This window comes from Oculina patagonica, chromosome 4, assembly GCF_052425735.1.
Source record: "Oculina patagonica isolate OP01 chromosome 4, crgOcupat, whole genome shotgun sequence".
Taxonomy (NCBI): domain Eukaryota; kingdom Metazoa; phylum Cnidaria; class Anthozoa; order Scleractinia; family Oculinidae; genus Oculina; species Oculina patagonica.
Window position 1 is genome coordinate 142,590 of NC_135761.1, and position 21,863 is coordinate 164,452.

General features: G+C 38.8%; 2 protein-coding genes and 1 pseudogene across 2 annotated transcripts in view; 2 read left to right on the forward strand and 1 right to left on the reverse strand.

Annotated features, from left to right (window-relative positions):
• The first annotated feature begins 1,620 nt into the window (after nucleotides 1–1,620).
• LOC144648975 (uncharacterized) lies at nucleotides 1,621–7,244 on the forward strand. Its single transcript, XM_078508424.1, has 6 exons — nucleotides 1,621–2,245; nucleotides 2,534–2,565; nucleotides 4,233–4,401; nucleotides 4,988–5,044; nucleotides 5,390–5,680; nucleotides 5,912–7,244. Exons 1-6 carry the CDS (start codon nucleotides 2,101–2,103, stop codon nucleotides 6,361–6,363), a joined length of 1,146 nt encoding a protein of 381 aa, XP_078364550.1. The 5' UTR covers nucleotides 1,621–2,100; the 3' UTR covers nucleotides 6,364–7,244.
• Nucleotides 7,245–9,232: 1,988 nt separating this feature from the next.
• LOC144648980 (uncharacterized) overlaps nucleotides 9,233–21,863 on the reverse strand; it is a 42,499-nt gene continuing 29,868 nt past the window's right edge. The window contains exons 13-24 of the mRNA XM_078508429.1: nucleotides 20,859–21,061; nucleotides 19,692–19,916; nucleotides 19,184–19,372; nucleotides 18,708–18,893; nucleotides 17,682–17,770; nucleotides 16,921–17,199; nucleotides 14,397–14,756; nucleotides 13,816–13,992; nucleotides 12,717–13,506; nucleotides 12,458–12,496; nucleotides 12,134–12,181; nucleotides 9,233–10,703 (exon numbers count right to left, since the gene is read on the reverse strand). Coding sequence (XP_078364555.1) covers nucleotides 10,660–10,703; nucleotides 12,134–12,181; nucleotides 12,458–12,496; nucleotides 12,717–13,506; nucleotides 13,816–13,992; nucleotides 14,397–14,756; nucleotides 16,921–17,199; nucleotides 17,682–17,770; nucleotides 18,708–18,893; nucleotides 19,184–19,372; nucleotides 19,692–19,916; nucleotides 20,859–21,061 — 2,629 coding nt within the window. The 3' untranslated portion in view covers nucleotides 9,233–10,659. The remainder of the gene's footprint in view (nucleotides 10,704–12,133; nucleotides 12,182–12,457; nucleotides 12,497–12,716; nucleotides 13,507–13,815; nucleotides 13,993–14,396; nucleotides 14,757–16,920; nucleotides 17,200–17,681; nucleotides 17,771–18,707; nucleotides 18,894–19,183; nucleotides 19,373–19,691; nucleotides 19,917–20,858; nucleotides 21,062–21,863) is intronic.
• LOC144649178 (uncharacterized) lies at nucleotides 10,834–11,843 on the forward strand (annotated as a pseudogene).

Sequence of the window (21,863 nt, forward strand, 5' to 3'; positions counted from 1 at the left end):
GACTGAGTGCTACTTAAGTAACTGCTTCGTGGTTTCTGCTGTACTGAACCCTGCCTTTCAAGGCAAAGCGCCCGATTTTAAGCTTCTCAAGCTTCTCAATGTTCTTGTTTTCTTAAAAACAGTTTTAGCTATAGAGGTGCGGTGCTGTGGAACAGTTTACCTGTCGACCTTCGGCAAGCACAAACTCTCACTTGCTTTAAATCCGGCTGCAGCTGTTTCGTTTTTGGCTAGAATCAATGTAAATATTAACATCACACGGCATTCATGGAAAGCAGGCATTTCTTTTATTATAACTAATTAATATCATTGTAGACGACTAATATAATTTAAATTTATTATGTAAAATAGGTATTAAGTAATTTTAAATAAGTATTATGTATTTTAAGTCCTGATGATTTTTACCGTGTTGAAGATTATTATTATTATTATTGCCTGCAAGCATGTCTCGCGTGATGTTACTGCAAATCTTTGAACATTGATAACCCCATTTGTTTGAGAATGATATCTTTTTTAAGCTTAGAATTTTCCCTTTTTAAAAAAATTACTTTAAAAATTTTGTTTTACTCTTCTTGTTATACTATTTACCAAATGATCGAGGTACATACAGCATCTTACACATAGTTTTTTTGTAAAATATTTCATAGAAATTTGTTGCAACCAGCAACAAATATTTTTGTGAGGCAAGTTGTATGAAATACTGTTCCGTGTAAACACGACCTTTTAAAATAGTTCCACTGTGAGAGGATCAGCTCAAGAAGGAGAACGCCAGAGAAAGAGGCTTTCATCGTCATCATTTACCGACCATGAGTTGTAGTGATTTGAAATTGTGGAAGAGCCACCTAAAGTAACAATGGAGTATACAATGGGGTCAACAATGGAATGTCCAATGAACACTTTTCTCTGGTGATGGTGGCCACCAATAGATTGTGACTAGTGGACAACTCTTAATTTTCCTGTCTTTACACAGGTAATTAACTATATATCTTAAGTCTAAAAGGTGTAGGTGGGTTCTATGTCTGAAGGCAACACAGTTAGGAAACCGGCAGTAAATGTAAACAGAACAACTTAGTTTAAACAAACAGACGTGAAATGCGTGCCTGATAAACATTTGTTTCTACCTTTTATTTAGTGTGCCCAAAGTTTAAAACACTGCGAAAAACAGAACAAAACAAAAGGAGACTATTTGAATCGAATTTGCCAATACAAAAATTCAATTCAAACAGTTCTGCAATGAAAAGTGGCATGTACAGACAGAATTAGCTTTTTGATCACTACGTTGTGTGTCTAACTTAAAAAGTCCCTGTCACGTAATAATGATGATTAACTGTTTGAGTGTGTTTTGCATAAAGTTGACTGTGATAAATTATTAATGCTGCGAAATAAGTTGTGCGTCAATATATTTGACCTGTCTTGTCAAAATAATAAGACATCGTAAATAATAAAGATGGAAAATTTCAATATTTCATATTTCCAATGGTAGTGGATCGACTAAAATTTAAAAACCTGAGCTTTAAGCTAAAATTACAGAAATCATGGTTAATAAAGGGATATGGCTATGAAGCCCGGCAAAATTCATTATTATAGGTGTTCGTTCGCCTTTTCGGCCTTGACCGTTCTGCAGTGGATTTGTCGTGCATTTTACAACATGAATTTTTATGCCAAAATTGAAATTTCCATGGATATACGTCGAGATACTAGCTTTTAAGCAATCGAGATGAGTGTACAAATTAATCCTTAAGGTGAGGCTTTTGCTAAGCTACTTAAATAAAGCTCAAGCTGAGTTCAGTCTGAGATCTATAAAATGAATCTTGCTGTCTAAAACGGCCGCTGTGTTAAACGGACAAAACGGAATAAGCTACAAGTATTTGAAAATTAAAATAAAGCCGCCACCTGCAGCTCAGGAACTATTTTTAACATTTCTCAAAGGCGCTTTCTTCTTACAGTTAAATATTATACACCGCTTAATACGTTTTCAAAAATGCTTGCGTTTTTCGACCAGTATCGAGCTTAACATTTTAATGTGTTTACAGTTTTTCGCGCCGCGTGCGTTGAGGTTCTCCTGGTAACCTGGTTCGATTAGGAAAATATCATTAATATTCAATGAGCCGTATGACACTTATTACTCTCAGCACACGCCGGAAAATATCATCCCAGTTAAAGCCCAAAACCCAACCATATTTTAACAAATCGTGTTACAAAATGTTGTTCTTCAGCAGTTTGTTTCTTCTAACAAGCACTATATCAGGTATTTATTAACGTTTATGTTTTAAAGCGCCTGGTACCAAAACGACACAAACCTTAATATCATAACTGGCAATTCTGTTTAATATCGCTTATAAATAATATTATCTTAACCTTCTTCGAGTTACGTTGATCAGTGAAAATTACGTTCGACTGTGAATTAACACAGAAACAGTTTGCTCTGAAAACCCCTCGTTGCTCGCACTGTTTCCGCAGACGATTAAAATTTTAGATATATATATGTCAAAGTTTAAGATTTTAATACTAATTCGTATTTTTTTAATTTGTACAGTTTGCCCTTCCCTCGCCAACAGCCAAAACCAGGTATAATGAATATAAATATATCACATTCAAATAATAAGAAAACTTTTATTTTGTTTGCAGGCTTTAGGAAATAGTTTTTGAAACTATTATGCAGAAATTCAACTCACTAAAACGAAGAAACCTACCTAGGTCATGATTATTACAGTAAATTATTCATTTTTAGCCATTGATTGAAGAAAATTTAAACCGAAGTTGTTAAATTTTATACCCATCCACATCAACTTTTTTATCGTCTCTCCACAATTAGTTCCTCCCTGTTTTTTTCCTCCCTGATTTTACAACTATTAGCGTTTAATAAGCATGAAAACAGGTTACCGACATATATGCGACACAGAATGCCTAACAATAGATGGAATTCTACCAAACATTAAGTCAACACTGAAATCCTTTTCATTAAAGGTGCTTATTTGCAAATTTAGATCGAGCACAATTATAACCTGTATTTAAGCGTTACTGGAAAACTTTAAGAAACATTTCCTGCATTTGTTAGCCTGCGAGCAGGCTCTCTATTCGGGGGAAACGTGAATATATTATTATTATTATTGAACTTCTCGAGCGCCGAAGGCGCGAGTGCGTGGGCGCGAGTGGTCGCGGGCTCGCTTCGCTCACCGACTCGCGCCTTCGGCGCTCGAAGAGTTCAAAATTCACGTTGCCCCCGGTAGAGAGCCTGCTCGCAGGCCATGCATTTGTCTGTATCAGCAGAGTTATACTCAGCGAGAAAGGGTTGTTGCGTTCTAAAACTTCAAATTAAAATTCTACTTAAGTAATTGTCGCCTCAGTGTCAGAATTTTGAATCAATATTCGGGCTAAGTTCACTTTTGTTTCTTTCAAGTTCTTTGTATTTTTTAAAAAATGATAAATTATAGGAAAGGTTTATGCAGAGCTTACTCCGCATGGGTTGCTAAGCAGTTTTCTTTTGCGTGGTACGTTACAAAAATATCACATCATATTATCACCAATTTTAATTTTAGAATGCAGAGTTTTGTTTCCTATGGCGATGAACTATTGAGGCAGCATTTTTGGTAGACGTTTTCAGATTGCGAAGTATTTTAAAGTATGGCACGACTTCTTAAAATATATTTCGCTTGCTTTTTCAATAAAAGTTGATGCTACCATCGCAACAACCAAAACAGGCAAAGGTGTTAAAGCAAGAGGGATTTATCGAGCCTTTCTAAGATAAAGCATATCAAGCCGAACGACAGAAAGTACCATCGAAAAAGCCCCCAAAAGTATAATTTTGCGTCATAAAATAAGGAAAGAGGTTATTGTGCGGCAATGAATTAGTCAGTAATACGAATGAAAATTTTGTAACTAGTTTTGGTTTACCACAACTTCGTAACCCGATGCTTATATGTTAAACACGCGGGCAGGATGAGACGAAGTTTTTAGCACTGTCGCGTAATCATGTTTACTTGCGTAATATAATAAACAAAATATACAGACAGCTTGCCCGAAAAAAGTTTTTTAACGTGTTCCACTATTTCGTAGGCGCAAGCCTTCCGTACTTTTTTCTCAATTTATTTTGTGCGCAGAAATTGCGCATGTAAAATTTGCTGCGTATATCATAAGGCAACATAAAGCAATTCATCATACTTTTCTATTCTAACCCTAACCCTTTCAACTTTAGCCATCGAATTTATCTTTATTTTTATTCTTTTTTTCGCTAGTTTTGGTGCAGCTTGCCTGGTGTGGGGAGATGTGTGGATAATGCCAACAACTTAACAGAATGTAACTGTACTTCACCAAACCAGACTTACTGTCCATCTAACAGCTCGTGCCAGGCCTCAGCAAGTTACAACGAAAGTTTGTGTTGGAACAACGTTAGCTGTCCTATAGGTGAGTGTGACACTGTTATAAAGTTTCGATGGGTTTAAGCGCAGTGATAAACGATAAAGAAAGAATGCCAGTTATTTCGTCAACTTATAAATAACGGCAATTATTATCGTCTTTCATTCGATGTATTTACCGCTGGCCTGCGAGCAGAGATTTCAGGTTAGCTTAGCTTAACAGCAGTTCCAATCATGCACTTTGGCTTAAATTCGTTTCGCCTTGCAAGCTAGGATTTATTGAGAGCAGTTTAGACTTTTTTATGTACAGAGTTTAGAACTTCCCGCCTCAACATTTAGAACTTCCCTTTCTTCTTGGACGCCAACACAAGCACACACACAAGGACAGACAGGAAAATTTGTCCGGCAGGTGGTATGCAAATCTAAAATAAACATGACAAACTTGTAAACAATAACTTCTGTAACTATGCAAGACCACTCTGACAAACAGGAGCAAATTGTAGGGATTTGGTGTTAGGTTTTTTTTTTTTTTTTTTTTTTTTTTTTTTTTTTTTTTTTTTTTTTTTTTTTTTGCCTACATGGAGTCTTTACGCACGCTAGACTAAGTGGAATCTTTATTTTTCTCTTGTAATCAGCGCCTACAACAGTGACGGCAAACAATTTGGCCAGTGGAAATGGTGCAGTTTCCATAGGTGAGTAGAATGACGAAACATACTGAAGGATAACCTTTTATGCGTAATGGAAACTTATGTGGCAGAATGTGGCCTAGGGCTGAAGTGCACATCTCAGTCGGGACTGTCCCCTTTCTTTTTCGGAGAAGGGGGCTGGGTTTGTCATTCTCATAACTTTGCCAGCTATTCATAGCAAATTCTTTCACACTTTAAAGTCAATCATATCAGAAACACCCGCTACAATACCTCAAACACTCCTCCTCGGCCATCCATCCTTAAGACGCTGCAGTTAGCCCAAGGCTACCCTGGTCCCCATTGTCATGGCATATTTGCTAACTTAAATACAAAAAAATAATTTTTCTTCAGTGCCGACAGCTAGCGTTTTAGTTTCTGCGAGCACGAGTGTAGCTGACAGTCACGTGTCGACCACGCCCACTCCCACGACTTTTCATCCGCTCGACACGGACTACACGCCAATCATTATCAGCGTGGCTGCTGGATTCGCGTGCTTCATTGTCTATGTCTGCTGCATGTGCTTGGTTCATTCATGGTGGCTAAAGAGAAACAAGTTTACAGAGGTTAACAGTACGCCGCTTAAGGACATTGAGAAGAAAAGGAGGAAGGAAGAGCTGAGAGAACTGCGACGACAAAGGAAAGGTAAGAGTATTGCCATTCCCGAAATTACCACACACTCACTCACTCACTAGGAAAATGATATCTTGATATCCAGGTTACAGTTTATTTAAATTGTTCGTAGAAAGAACAGGCTAAAAATGGAACCTAAGGAAGCTTTTTGGATTCTTTAAATGATAATTTCTGACGATTGTCCAAAGATTGTCTAAATTAACTCGAAAGGATAGTCAGTTATTCTTTTTATTTTCTCAACAGAAGCAGAAGCGAAAGAACCGTCCAGGTTTGATATGGGGTACAGAAAGCCTCAAAAAGTGAATGAGCGCGCTATGGCTAATTACGACTGGGCAAGAACCTCGTACCTGCCAGGAATGCTGGAACCATCGGCTCATGAACCAAATCCCGCAGAATCTGCCCCAAAACTAATTTGTGATGATGACGACACAGAGTTTGACAACCCAAAAGACCTGGGCGATGAAAACATTGGGTACGAATCTGGTCAGGAGCACGAAGATGAGCCCCGCTATGTATCAACACCATCGTCTTTGTTTGCACCGGTTGAAATGGAACCACAAGAACCAGTTATGGTTGAGCCTGAGATCTTTGAGAGCATGGAAGAGATCCCGCGCCCTCCCCCCGACGGGGTAATGGAAGACACAAATCCACCCCGTCATTCGCAGGATTATTTTAACATGATGGGGAGATTTTAAACAATCATTAAACCAACAAGACTTCGGATATGTTTTAAAACAGAGACGACCATGACGACCGGTTTACCTCATTTGTCAGGTCTCTGTTACAAAAGCACTAGGCCCATTAAGCTTGAAACAATTCATAGGAAATTGGTCCACACCTTTAAATTTGGAAAACTAACTGGTTCGAATGACTGACCATTCCTGACAAATTTTGCGAGCACCCTGAGCTTGACGATTTGTAAGTAGTTTCTTCTGAATGTTTGTTCAATGCCAACACTGTTATCATGTTTATTGTAGTCTTTATACCTTTTTAACAAATATCCAAGTCAGAAAAAAATGAAAATTCTTTGAAATTATTAAATTTTAAGACTTCAACTTATCAATAACATAGTTAACATTGCCATAAACAATGAGCATCAGCATTAAACTAGACACAGAAAACTCGCAAGAACTTGAGAAAGTCCGACACGACGATAGCGCGACGTTTGAACCGGGCCTGACTTACCAGGGCTAGAGGAAAAATTCTTTATCAAATAAGTCATATATACTTACTTTATACTGTAGTTAACTAGATATCTATAAATGTCATATCCCCAAGAGTGTCTTTAAATGATGACATTTCAAAAAGCACTAATAGAGAGGATCTCATAAAGCAATTAGTTTCTGTTTTATATAGAAGTGTGATCCATCTTTTAAATATAAAAAAACACTTTTTTATAGCATGTCGGTAGATTATACGGACTATAGATCGATAAAATAAGTAATTTTTCCTTTTTTAAGTATGCGTCCTGTAAGTAATATATTGTGATAATAAAAATAATTCCAATTTACATTGTAAAGTTATTCTAAGGAAGGGCTGGTTGTGTAAATAAAATACAAGTTGAAGCTTGAGACAATGATGCATCTCAGTTAAATAGGAAGGATCGAAAACGTTTCAGTGGTAAATTTCGCAGTATAAAATTCGTCTCATTCAGGATGAAGACGAACCCGACATGGAAAGCCTTACCCTTAACATTAATTGCCCCCGCAGGGTTCCGGACTCAGGAGGAACCCGAGGAGGCACCTTAGAAGTCCCCGCGTAGGTAGGTAAAATATCTGTATTCAGCTAACGGTACCGGCAAAGATCTTGATTTTGGTCAAAGCGGCTCTCAAAGGATTGAAAAAATGCTCGCAAAGGATTGCCAGAACGGTCGCAAAGGAACAACGAAAGACAGTGCCGCAAAGGATGAAAATGGTCGTCACATTGTGATCACATACATGTTCACAAGAAACATATGTTGCTCGAAGAAATGGCTGAAACGAGTACCTGAAATTGAAATGATACCGAAAATGACCCTGGAAAGGATACAGACGTATATATCATCCAGGGACGAAGAGTTTCTTATAAAAATATACATAAAGTTACTCGTGGAATTGTTAGGCTATTGGCCGGAAATTCAGTTCCTTTTGAATGCAATAAGCCCAGTAATAAGCTTGCGTGTTTTCACCACGTATATAGATGTTCACGTGTTGTGTATTTTGAGGTTATTCCTGAATTCGTTTATGTGTTATTTCTGCTAGATAACATATTCCACTTGAACTTGTGATTTAGGTCAGAACGGTGCCACACAACAAGAAATTCCGCAGCAAACAATGTCGTGGCGTACACAACACAGTAAAAAAACAAGCCTAAGTAGTCCATCGACATCAATATAGGCGTCAAAAAGACTTCACTTAACTTGGATTATTGCTTTAAAAAAAATTAATGGCGGGGGCAGCTTAGTGAGAACTATGAGTAGTTAAGTAAAAGGTGGGTCAAATAGATTCGCACTACAATGATATCTTCTAAAACCTTTACCTCAAGTCCAATTACTACACAAAATAAGTGTTATTATTATTCATTCAAAATATTTCTTCGTTTTTGATTGGCTATCTGTCCCATACTTATTCCAGCTAACCGGTAAACACCGACCAAATTTGGCAGAAGGTTCTATTAACTGAACTAACCGCCGACCAGTTATCTCAGTTGGTCGAGCACCGGACTGCTGTGCGGGAGGTTTCGGGTTCGACTCCCAGACCGGACCATAACTTAGGGATTTAAAATAATGGAGGAGAACGTGCTGCCTTTGCATTGACATCTGCGAATGGTTAGATGTTCTAGTCCTCTCGGATAAGGACAATAAACTGTAGGCCCCGCCTCCTGCATTTTCAGTGTATATGGTCAGCAGGGGAAGTTAAAGAATCCACACACTTATCACAAAGAGTAGGGCATGGAAATCCCGGTCCGGTGTTATGGTCTGGCCTATTCACATGAATCCATGGGTTGGGTGGATGAACGAGGTCATCTACATGGACGGATAGCGGCTGCTAAAGGCACCTGTAATATGCTGATGTCCGATCTCGTCCTGTGCTCTAATTGTAAAGCGCATTGAGTTTCGGGAAATGCGCTATAGAAGAACATTACTATTACCAATATTATTGGACGATTGAAGCCACGCAATACCCACACCATCATTTTAGTTTATGCCTTTTAGTCAGAGGCATATCACCTACTTTTAGTTTATTGGTCCTCCCGTGGATGCTTCTTTGTCGATAACCTTTGTTGCCCAAACATTGCAGTCTGTGTTGATATCTTAAACTATTTTAAAATGGAGAGTGTATTTGACGGAGCATATGAGCAATCGGCTTCGACGTGAGCAAGATATCTAGACCTAGGTTGAACAGGTTGAACAGCGTAGGTTGAACTTATGCAGTCAATTTTCACTTATGCGGGTGAATACTTCTGTATGACTGTTCTCTACACATTGCATGCCATGGTGTTAAACTAGTGTTACTAAATCTGAGTCCAAACGTGCAGCTCAATGGATTTATTTTTCATTAAGTTAATACAGCTATCAAGGCGTAGTTAGTTTTATGACAACCTTTAATAGTTCAGTGAATCGATTATATACAACTCTTTTCACAGTAACTTACGATTGAATAATTTAGGAAATAAAAGCAACCACTACAGAATATCTCGCGTGACGACACTCAGTCTCAACAAGAGATTCGCATTGCTTATAAGGTGAAGCGTTTAGTCGTCAAACACGAATAACAACTTAGAAATCTACCAAGCACGTCTAGACCAAGTGCCTGCTCATTAAACAGCAATAAGTTGCGTCTCCGCCGTGGTTTGCTTAAAATCATTGATCGTTGTAAGACAACCATGAGTAAGACAAGATTAAAACTTTATTTAAACTGAAAACCCAGTTGTATGAACTGAGATCAACTGGTATCAACTCGCGATCAGTATACAGCTATTCTCAATAGGGGAGTAATGGAGGCCAATACGCTCAGGGGTAGGAAAGTCGGTAGCATACTTTAGCTAATTAAAATAGAATCGCTTAATGCCACAGAACTGAATGTTATATTGGCACGTGATGGTCATGCCTTTTACCAACCAACCGTTCATACACGTGTCTAAATATACTAAAGCAAGTAACAAGTTAAGTTTTCGCACTGTTTTAGACCTTATAAAGGCAACTAAGTAGTCACTGAAGGTGGACCATAATAACTGTATAATACTGTTTTGTGTCAAGCGAAAATGAAGTTTCAAAGTGATTTGCACATGCAAAAACGTATTTTTAGGTTAACTTAGTATATTTAAAGTTATCGACAATTTTAAAACTTGCTAAAACTTTCAGTGATAGTAAATCAAAATGAAATGATTACTTTACATTTCATGTGTGCTTCTTTTTTATTGAATTTAGTTTGTTTAAAAAGAAAAAACGTACCGCAATAATTTATTTTAAGCTCAAAAAGGAGGGCTCGCAGTGGACAGGGCGCTTATTTCGTCTTTGAAGTAAACATCTGAATGCGTAAAAAGTGAGAAAGATTTCCCGTTGGAAGGAATCATGCCCAGACAGGGAAATAACAGTCGAGAGAATTAGGAGAAGGAGACCATGCCCAGTTGTTTAGTTTTCCAGAAATGCATGATGTGCGCAATTCAGGAGTAAGATGAACTACGATGTAAATTAGTGGTTGTTGGCAATGAGCCCTGAAAATGCTGACATAACTAACAACGCTGTAATTGAAACAGAAGTAGGGGTCCATTGCTATAGGGGTGCTTAAATTAAATAGGGGTGCTTACCAGAATTAGGATGAAGTTAAATCAAATCATTACGGTAACTATCCACACTCGTGTAAGTGATATTATATTTTGTTAACGATCTGGATCACACTTCTAACCTAATGCTTTCATTACTGACGTTTGATTAAATGTCAATGCGTTGTGTGTTGAGAGCAAGTTATGAACACAATCTCCACGGTGAACCCCACTCATCTTTTCATCTCTCACTTGGGCGGATATTGTGGAGTCCCTGGCAATGGTACATCAGCTTGATATAAAGACAAAAGCACAACATCAGTCAGTATATTATTTAAACAGTTTAGTTTGGTCTTCAATTTACTTTATTGTGGCCGAAGCAGGCAATGCCATTTCGCCTCAAGTGATCGACCGAGCACGACATGACGCATCTTGATTATAATATGACACCTCCCCGAGGTACCATCCTATCAGTTATGATTGAATAACAACTTTCGGACACTCTTCGTTTGACCTCGTAACACGTCGGCAGGTTTTCTTTACTTCGTTTAGATTAGTTTCCTTACTAGAGCTAAGTAAATAGCACAAACACACAGATGTGAAAGAAGTTATAGAGCTAAAGCCCACTGCCAAACTGTGCTAATGAAAGACGTCTCTACAAAAATCCATGAAATCCGCACAGACAGTGTTTGGTAAAAAGCACGTTACTCCCCAGCAACGCTTAACTTGTAACTTCTCGTTACGTTTTATATCAAATTCAAGCAATTTATAGGAATAAACCACGTTATTATCTCAGGAAAAACCCTTTTTTTTCTGTGTTTTGCAATTAAATAAAAAAAAAGCCTTGAACTAAGTCTTCCAAGATCATTGTGTTAACGATGTTACCTGTTTTAAATATCTTGGAATTTTAATATCGTCTGATTTTACCTGGACAAATCATATTGAATACATGGCAGGGAAAATTAACCAAAGGCTTGGATTACTTAGGCGCATTAAGCATTTATTACCGTTTAGGAGGCGCATCCTTTTTTATAAAAGTCTTATCATGCCCTTATTCGAGTACGCTGATCTAGTTTGGGGTGACAAGCACAATTCAACTTTAATGTCTAGCCTACAAGTTTTGCAAAATAAGGCGGCTAAAATAATTTTAGATCGACCGCTGTATTCATCTGCGTCGCATGCATTAGCGACCCTTAAATGGATACCATTAAAGAAAAGGCGTTTCCAGCGATGTGTGCATTTATGCAAATGTCTAAATGGACTTATAAATCATGAATTGTTCTAAATGACACAACAACATCAACATAATTATAATACCAGAAATAAAGTCAATCTCAGACTCCTCTGCGTCAAGAGAAATTGAGGTAAACAGAGAACAGCCTATCATGCAGTTAATGATTTTAATTCTCTTAGCCAGATAATACGAGACTGACAATGTAAATATTTTTAAGCGGCAGGTTTTTAATTTCTTAATTTAAGTGTTAATAAAATTCTTATTTTTAGTCCTCTTAATGTAGTTAATTTTAGTTTTTAGGTTTAATCTTCGAGGTCCTTTTTGAAAACCACCTATGTGTGAAAAAGTCTCCTCATTAAAGATTCTTCTTATTATTAATTATTTTATGGTGAACAGAAAGGAAGATTGAATCGTGACCTAGCGACTAACGATGTCAGTTTTTTTGGTAAGCGCTTTTAACACAACAGCAATTGTTTCATATTACACACCTTCTTCCCTAAGGTTGGCCATGGGGTACTCGTTTCTCTTGTCGTCCCCTGTGAAAAAATGATAAAATTATACATATTAACCAAAAGAATAAGTATGATGCACACGGTCATTGATTTTTCGTTACGATCTCAGCATTAGAACTCGGTATTAATCTAGCTCCCACTATCTTTACAGCCAATAATTTTAATAATAAAACTGGTTCATTTCCACGATATTTAACGATACGTCGTTTAAGTTAGAAAGGGTACATCTTGTCAATTTTCTTTCCATTTAGGCGGATTTTTACAAAACAAAAGAGGCGTCCACGTGGTGTCGAGGCGTACCTGTTGACATTTCTTGCTGCACTTCGTTATTGTCGTGACCTTTAAAAGCAAAGGAAAACGAAATTAATGTAACAAATCGATAATTTTACTTTCTTCAAATTAAATTGCAATATAATGACATACAGTCTATGAAACGATTTGAATTAACCAAGTTTGCAAGAAGCCGAAAAAAGGTTTTCCAATTTAAAAATATAAAGAACTTGAAAATGAGTGAACAAATTACAGTAAAGGATAAAAAAACTCAGATATTTATAATTACCAGATGTTACTGGGGATGATAGTGTCAGTCTGGTCTGAGACTGCGTGGGAGTGGTGTTTTCCACTTTACTAGTCTTGCCTCTCACTTTGAAAAACACAATCACACAGACGACCAACAGAAGCACAGCCAACACTGAGCCCACGATAACACCGACCAGCGCACCTGTGCTGAGATCCGAGGAGGTCTCGGTCTGTTCTTCCTCGTGATGTGTCGTCGTTGTGGGGAGCTGAGATGCGGAAGTTGAAAATGTCCATTGAGTTGCAGACGTCAGGAATGATCCAGAATCAGCAACCAACGTTTGTCCGTCACCCAGGGTGACAGAAAAGTTGCCATCTCTCACCAGCTTCATCAGCATTGACGTAGCTGCGGAGGCGTTATTCTCACCAGGACCTCCCGGTAACAGGGTGAAAGACACCAGAATACTCCCTTGTCTGACTTCAACGTTAGCTATGCGAGATATGTTGATGGCCATAACAGCAGCGGTTCTCTGTCTAAATGCCAATGTAAAAGCCTCTTTCTTTGACTCGTTAGGAATGATGTCCGCGAAATTGGCAACAAGTTTAAACTGGATGTAAACCGGTTCTTCCGAGATAACATTTTGAGTGGTTACTGTTGGAGGTTGGGAAGTTGGAGGTGGCAAGACAGAAGAATTGACAGCAAAGACGGAGATAAATCCAAGCTTCGGAAATCGGCACTCAATAACCACATCGCCATTTTCATTCTCAGAGATTAAGCCAGTGGAGATGTCATCCGTTATCCACGATAGCGTTAACTCGTCCCATGCATGGCACTGGACAGCGGAGATAGAATTAACAAGTGTTAATCAGAATTAATCTTAACATAGGAAATTCTGATCCGTGTTAGATTCCATCGATCAAGATAAATTACAAATAGAATGCTAAAATAATCAGTAAAACCTAGAATTAATCCCCTAAACTGGAACTCTGAAAAATCTGACTTTAGCCTGTCGTCATCACATACGTCACGTTTCTAGCTTAGCAACTGCACAATGCTGAAAACCTCAGACTTTCACATGGACGGGATTCCATCTGTATAGTTCAAACGTGATAAATAACACCGCTGATCCGCGATAACTTACCACAGGCGCAGTATCGTTAGCTTCGTTGTAATCACGCAGTGGGATGCTAAAAGTGACAGGTTCAGCAAGACCGCTGACTGATAGATGAGCGGCGTTTTCTGGGTTGAAGAGTTTGACGTAAACCACGTCACTGATTAAGCTTTCGTTATCAGATGTCGCCAGCAAGTCGTGCGGGTACTGCAGGAAATAAATTTTCGTATGAATACAGGGATTTACTTTGATTTAGACTAGTCCCTATATTCTCTTTATGACGTGCAGAAAGTAGTCGGGCAAAGTCCTGGGAAAGGGCGAGTCTGTAATGTCATTGAAGTACAGGTATCGGAAAGGGAATCAATGCCTGGCATCTCGATTGATTCGAATTTGAATTTAAGAAGGTTTTTACCTTCTTACTAATTTCGTTCAAACAAATTTAACCCCGTAAATTGATTGGAAGCCCGCCTGACTGCTACCTAGTTTGTATAGTCACATCACTACAACGGCAACTTTCTTTCTTTGATAGCATTGTTATTCTACTAACTAATATTGTTAACTAATCAAGCCTCCTGTCTTAAAAACGCGTCAAGCTTCCTTAAAATACTTACCTGAGCGGACACAACGCATGCGCCGTTACATCCATCTTCGTTGCAGTCCCAGCTCTGATAAAGATCTTTCAAAGACTGTCCCAGCAGAACTTGCGCGCTTGCCTGAACTACAGAACTGCAGTTTTCGCATGTAACATGAGTATAATTAACATCTACAGTATCGAAGCTGTTCTTTTCGCTCCTCAAAACCACGAAGTCAGATTCAGCGGTCACTGCTTGCTCCCCTGTGTTTATTCCTTGACACATGGATCGGCCCAACTCATCAACAAGAGACACGAGATCACTTTTCACTGCCATGGAGGCGTTGTCGAAGTTCTTGGGCTCGATGAGCGTGCTGTAAATTTTAAGTACGTTCTCAACCTGTATGAGCAAAGGTGAAGGAAATGTGTCACGCTTTGTTCGTGTGCTTTACTCAATACCTCTCAACAAATAAATTGTTATTTTTGCGTCTCGATAAATGTGGACCAGTTAAATCACGAGAAATCAATTACGAGGTATTGTAATAAATTCATCATGCAATCACTGTTGAACAACTTTCCGTTCTCCACCGCTGTTGGATGTCCTCATTTCAATAGCGAGGCGGTTATTTTCTCGCGAAGTAACTTAAGTGTCGTCTTCACGAGCAATTTTTATGTGACAAATATATTTGATTGTGTCAACAGTTCAAAGTTTATTGACTTTGGACAGCAGAGATACGCAGAAACGCATATGCAAGCCAGCTAGCCATATATATATAGCCTTGGCTCCTAAGTGAAGCATAGCTCATCCACAGTTTTCTTCCACTGTTCTCTGTCTTGGGCTTGGTGTTCAATTTGGGTCCATCGTAGACCTATCTGCCGCAGTTCTTGTTCGGCTGATCTTCTCCAGTTGTTTTTTGGCCTTCCACGATTTCTCTTTCCTTGAGGGTTCCAGAAGAGTGCCTGTTTAGTTACGCTATTGTGTGGTTTCCTTAAGCCAGCTAGCCAGCTTCTCAGCAAATATATTTGTCCCTAAAAAAATTGGCCAATTTTCCTCATTTACGAGGAAATAAAATTTTTACATAAGAATTGCTCGTGTAAGACGACGCTTTAACTCTTGACAATAACTGTAATAGCGCAGGTGTGATCACTAAATTGAACTAGCTATATACCTAATGTCTTTGGTAACAACTACCTTTCCAACAACATGTAAAGAAAATCGAAATTACAAAAATGTTTTATTTATAAAATTTAGAGTAAAGTTCTCTGGCCATAAATAATGAAAAGGTTTGAGCGTATGGATACCGGGTCACAGCCTTCGAGATTGTTTATTCTGAATTGGTTTACCCTGGCGGTGGTTCCTCAACACTAAGTGGTGTTATAGAAGAGCCCATACCTAAGAAAATTTGGTAAATCAAAAAATTTTAGTTCTCACGTGATTATCTATCGACACAGCGCTTAAGAAATAAATAACTGCGAATCTCCACTGTTAGGCTTGGCTTAATCTACATATCTAAAGATAATTTCTTGCGTTACATTTGTTACGGACTCTCTGCCGGAATCGAAAACTCGTCGAGCATGTGAGCTTGCCAATCTTCGTAAAAAACGAAGATTCTCTTATTGTTATCCTTATCCAATCACAAAATAAAACAAGTGCTTATAAATATGTTATCCTTGTTAGGGCCTGTTTACATGAAAGGCGGGTGTCCCGGCTAGCCGAGTTACCCGGCTGTCCGAGCTACCCTGGGAGAGCCAACTTTTCATACGTTTCTTTAGAAAACGCATTGAAGCGTTTACATGCTAGACGGGAAACCGGCCTTGCCGGGGCACTCGGTCTACTTGCCCGGGGCACCCTTCTAGGCGGGATAGCTTTTTGCCATGTAAACGGTTGTGCCCGGGCTACCCCGGCTTGCCGGGATAAGTCTTCGCTCGTGTTCTTAAAATAAATTTGAAGTAAATGGCATAAAATGAATAAATTCTTGACCCAAACAGTGCTTTTTAACCAAAATTAGATCAAATAAGTTTTATCTGTAGGCTGGAAAATAATTATTGGAGCAACAGCTAATTAATTCGAAATTTTCGTAGGAATGATTATCCTAATTCACAAAACAACAAATTTAATTAATTTCAATTTGGCGGCCAAAGACTGTTGAATTTCAATTCAATTCCCCCAAAAATGGACGAAATAAATTTCTAAGAGCTTGCACATTAAAGTAAAATAACGGCTAGCCTTGATTATTCGGTAAAAAAGAATATTTTTCTTCAATCATTTGGAGCTGCATGGTTTTCCCACGCAGTGACACGCTTCAATGACGCTGTCTCAACTCTGGTAGAAGGGTTGTAAATTCTACATGTAAAGGCGGGCTATGTTTCATCCCTTCTAGCCGGGAAACTCGGTTAGCCGGGGCACCCTCCCTCCATGTAAACAGGCCCTTACACAAGCTGACGTGACAGCCTTAGGCGTGCACATGCTGTTGTAATGTTCTGATTGGCGTTAACAATGTTTTTCGGGATGTTTAACGGACTTAACCTAAATCGATGCTTTAAAACATTTCCCTCAATCTAACCTCGTCTGGCGTCTTCGTCTCAACCTCGGCTCCTTCTCCTTCACCGTTGCCATCATCGGCAGCTCTTCGTTTTCTCCGAGCACTGTCATCACTTTCTTTGGGTCGCGGGGAATTCATTTTTCGCACCTTTTCGGACATTTCTTTCGTATTTTCCACGCTTTTGTTGCGCTTTTTCACTCCATCTAAAGCAACATGTATTCCTTTCATCATCATCGCGTCGTCCTCAGCATCCCGAGGCTTCCCTTCATCTTCCAGAAATGTTGTACATTGCTCCAAGATCTACCAGACACAGTATAAAGACATTATATGAGCGATCAACTTGGGTCAAGACCCTTTCATACCTTTGAAGGCCTACTGGTAGAATAATTCAAACTTGTGAAACCGTGAGTCTTGCATAAATTATGCAGCCGTTAATAGACGGCATGATAATAAGAATAAAAAGAATACAAGAATAAGAACAAAATATTAACACAAAGAGTAGTTTTAGTGTTCTAACAACCAAGTTCATTGCGTTCATTTCACTTTACGGGTATGCAACTTGTTGTTGGACATTTGTCAAGAGCGTCTGGGGAAATGGGGGTGTTCGTTGTTCAGTAAAGTACGGTTTGGCGAGTACTATATACTCTCCTTCCGACTCAGTTAGAAACGCAGTATTCTATCGCTGACGGTTAAAAAGCTTGGCTGTTAAACTTGACAAAAACCAAAAAAGGTAGATCTTCACTCCGATGTAAAACCACTTAACAATAATTGAATAATTTTACCTCATTTATAAATTCCTTCAGCATGATAGTAAATGCTTCGACACTCTCATTGTTTTCGTTGGAACCCTTTAGTACTGAATCAAGCTTGGCTGCAAAAAAATGATAAATTAATTGATTGATTGATTAATCGATCAATTAAGTAAGTAAGTAAGTAAGCAAGCAAGTAAGTAAGTAAGTCAGTCAGTCAGTCAGTCAGTCAGTCAGTCAGTCCGTCAGTCAGTCAGTCAGTCAGTTAGTCAGTCAGTCAGTCAGTCAGTCAGTCAGGCAATCAGTCAGTCAGTCAGTCAGTATTAAAGTAAGTAAGTAAGTAAGAGCAAGCAAGCAAGCAAGCAAGTAAGTAAGTAAGTAAGTAAGTAAGTAAGTAAGTAGAAAGTAAGTAAGTAAGTAAGTAAGTAAGTAAGTAAGTAAGTAAGTATGTAAGTAAGTAAGTAAGAAAATGCCGATAGATAGACAGACAGACGTACATCAATAAACGAAATAAAGAAGGAAGGAACGGACGGACGGACGGACGAACGAACGAACGAACGAACGAACGAACGAACGAACGAACGAACGAACGAACTAACGAACAAAAGAACGAACGAGCGAACACTGGGAGACAGATCATACCTGGCTTCCAATGTGTGGCTTCATAGCTCAGTTAGCTCAGAGCAACGCTCCGGATTTCGCTGAGTTATATTTGTTTCAGGCTTCTTTTCCCCAATTGCTTAACATGCTTAAATTGGTAGGCACACGGCGAGGATCGTATCAGTGCTTCTAAACTCTTTAATTCCCTTTAATGGGGATCAAGTACTCTTAGACAACTAGCTCGAAACTCGGTCGGTTTTGTTGCTATTATCGCGCTCTAAACTCTTCATACATGTCGCTGAATTTCTCCTAACAGAATCAATTCATCACCATCAAGAAAACAAGTTTACGATGAAGACAAATAACATTTACATCAACTGGAAGATATTGTCCACATAATAAATAACAATAGGGAAATGTACGGAAATTACTGACAAGAATTGTTATGGAGATACCCACCGACAGATTCAAAGAAGTCGTTTTGGCCGAGTAATTGCTTGATATCGTCTGTAACATTCGCTATTTCCTCGCTATTGAGGTTTCGAGGCGGCACTCGTACTGACCGGCAATCACTGTGTGTTTTGGCTCCACTCGGGTCTTTTGCTTGTACAAAAGTTTTCAGTTGGTAATCTTTACCCGGGTCACCTACAGCACGATTAAAACGTTAATGTTACACGTGAGCACGCCACTTGTTTTCAGTTCCGTCACATAGTAATTAGTGTCTCTTTCATTTATATATAAACAACCACTGAAAAGCAAACATCCTCTACATTTATGTCACTTCTAAAATTACTTTAATTCGTTTCACGTTATAAAGAGAAATATTTTATTTTTTTAACCTGAGTATTTCTAGACAACGAAAAGTTTAAAAATATAATATAATTCCCCCTTCCCCTCGGGCACCCCCCTCCTTTTCCCGTGAGATTATTCCATACCTGGTGGTAAATCCAAGTTTTCACATGTTCTCTCTTCGGACCATGTAGTGATGGCACGGTATTTTACTTTTTCTCCTTCCGCGATATATCCACAGCGATATTTCAGCTCGTCGCTATCTTCACTATTTGGATCTTCAAAACCTTGAGCTGTTAGGGAAATCTTCCCATCTTCTGACATCTCTAATAAGCCTGAAAAAAAAGAACGTAATTTGATCAAATTTAACTCTGTCTTTATTTGGGTGCGATACTAAGCACCATGTTATTTCTCGCGATTGATAAAGGTTACCCAGGAATTACAATGAGCTCTAATTTAAATAGCTTCTGATTCGGTGTCAGGGACAGCGTCGGTAAAGTCCTCAAGAAGACTAAACAGTAGTGGCTTTTACTGTCGAAATATTTTTCACTATTGTTCATTATTTCTATAACGGCAGCCGCCGACACCGAACAATCTTATACAGAGGTCACGCATGCGCGCATGCATGTCCTCACGTGTAACCTATTAACTTACATTTTCCCGCCATTGGTGGCTGGTTCACCTCAATCTTCTCCTCCACAGAAGCAACTGCTTCACCATGAGATGCTTGGCACGTGCATCCTAGCTTCACTCCTGCTGATAACTTTTTCAAAACAAGAGACACTCTTTTTTTGATAACATCTTTGTCTGGTTGCTTTTTCACATTCAAGATAGCTGGTGTGAGGACTATACCCTCCAAATCAATGACGATCAGGTTTCCTATAAAAAAGGAAAAAGTGTTGACGTTTGACCGGCAAAGTGCGTGGTATTTCATTCATCCATTCCTTTAATTTCGGATTAAGTTCCTTTGTTTCTTCTTTCGTTTTTGTTGTTCTCATTGTTTACCGCATCATTACCGTCAACTCTAGTCGCCACTCTCTCGGTCCTTTATCACATTGAGTGTTAAGGCGCTTTCCATAAGTCAAGACTGGCCGGTCAGAGCGTTATACCTTATTATTGGAAATTAACGCGTCATGAAATTAACGCGAATTTCAAACATTCGCGTTAATTTAAGTCGCGTTAATTTTTGTTAACGTTTATTTCCGCACCGTTAATTAAGTGGAACGTGAATTTCCATGACGTTAATTTCCATTTTTTTGGCCCCAATTTCTCGTTACAGTCCAGACGTTCTTGACTCCAAGGGAAAAGCATTATTTTATCTGCCACTATCATTGATACTGCGAAGAACGCTCAAAGTGGTAAAAGTACCACGAACATTGCTTTCTTTCGTTTAAGATTATAGGCCTACAAGTGTTGAAATAAACTTGTTCCTGTTGTGTAGGTCGCGTTAATTTCCTTCATTTTGAAATGTTACCCCCTCTTTCGCGTTAATTTTCTTTATTGGAAAGTAATTTTTCCTTCAATTCGCGTTAATTTAAGTCGCGTTAATTTCAAATACCTTAATTAACACAAGCGTTAATTTCCTATAATAAGGTATTCGAGAACAGAATTCCGTTGTTAGTCAGATTTGTCCCGTCAGATCAGTCAATGCATAAATATCATAAATGGTAGATTTGTGGGAAAATCTCTTGGAAAAGGCCCATTTCACATTCAAAACCATCGGACCGGCCGGCCAGTTCTGGAAAATGGAAAGCGCTCTAAGCGTGAAGCTTTTTAAGCGAACAAAAAGTGTGTCATGTAATTAAAGTCTAATACGCTCACCGTCTTCGTCTTCTTCCTGGCATGACCACTCAATCTTTATTTCCGGCAACGTACTCCTGATAACAGCTTCAAACACCACCTTGTCTTCCTTGACAGAAACTTTCACCATCTTTACAAACGGCAATTCCTGCTCTTTTACAGCAAAGTATACGGAGGTACTATCGTTCATATCGCCCTTGAAATAACCCAGTGTCACTGCACACCTGTTGATCAAATATACGACAATTAAATATCTCAGGAATGACCTGTATCAGCAACATTTAAATTAACAGCAGGCATATCAAAACCAAAGATACGTGTTGCATGGTTGATCACTTAGATCACCCAAACATCAGCTATGTCAGCTAAACATCTGCCCTATATAGCAACACATAACAGTCTTTATTTTTTTTCCAAGAGGGCACGGTAACGAATCCTGCAATCTGATTGGTTATTAGCGCGGGCAAGATTCTCCTATCTCTGCCCACGGGCCACGGTAACGCTTTCGTGAGTTACATTTCGCGGCGAGACGAACGAACCCATGACAGTTTTGCTCTCCAAAATGATTTAAATCGATGTAGTTGCTCACCAACCGTTGTAAATTTGAAAGGGAAAATTAGCAGTGGAATTAAAGGCCTTGAAGTTCTCCAAAAGGCGAGTATTTATTCTCTTTAGTGACAAAATGAAGTTATAGTTTTATGGCCGTGGTTTGCCGATCGTTGTTTGTGCATTCGCACTGATTTTCACGCCATTGCGGTTAACTGCAAGTCGCCGGTTTACAGACTCGATTTATCCTTTCAAACACCTTGCTTCTCTGCTACTTTTCTCCAAAACCGAATACTGCTTATCGCCATTCAAGAAAATGAGATGCTTTATTAAAAAACAGTCAAATTAATTCTCGCAATATTGTGCCGTCACTGTGCAGGCGACCAAACTACACATTTCAGCTTCATTCAGTTTCACTTTCGCAAACTTTTTGTCAAAACAGAATACTGTGGAAATCAACACAGAGGTTTTTGACTCGTT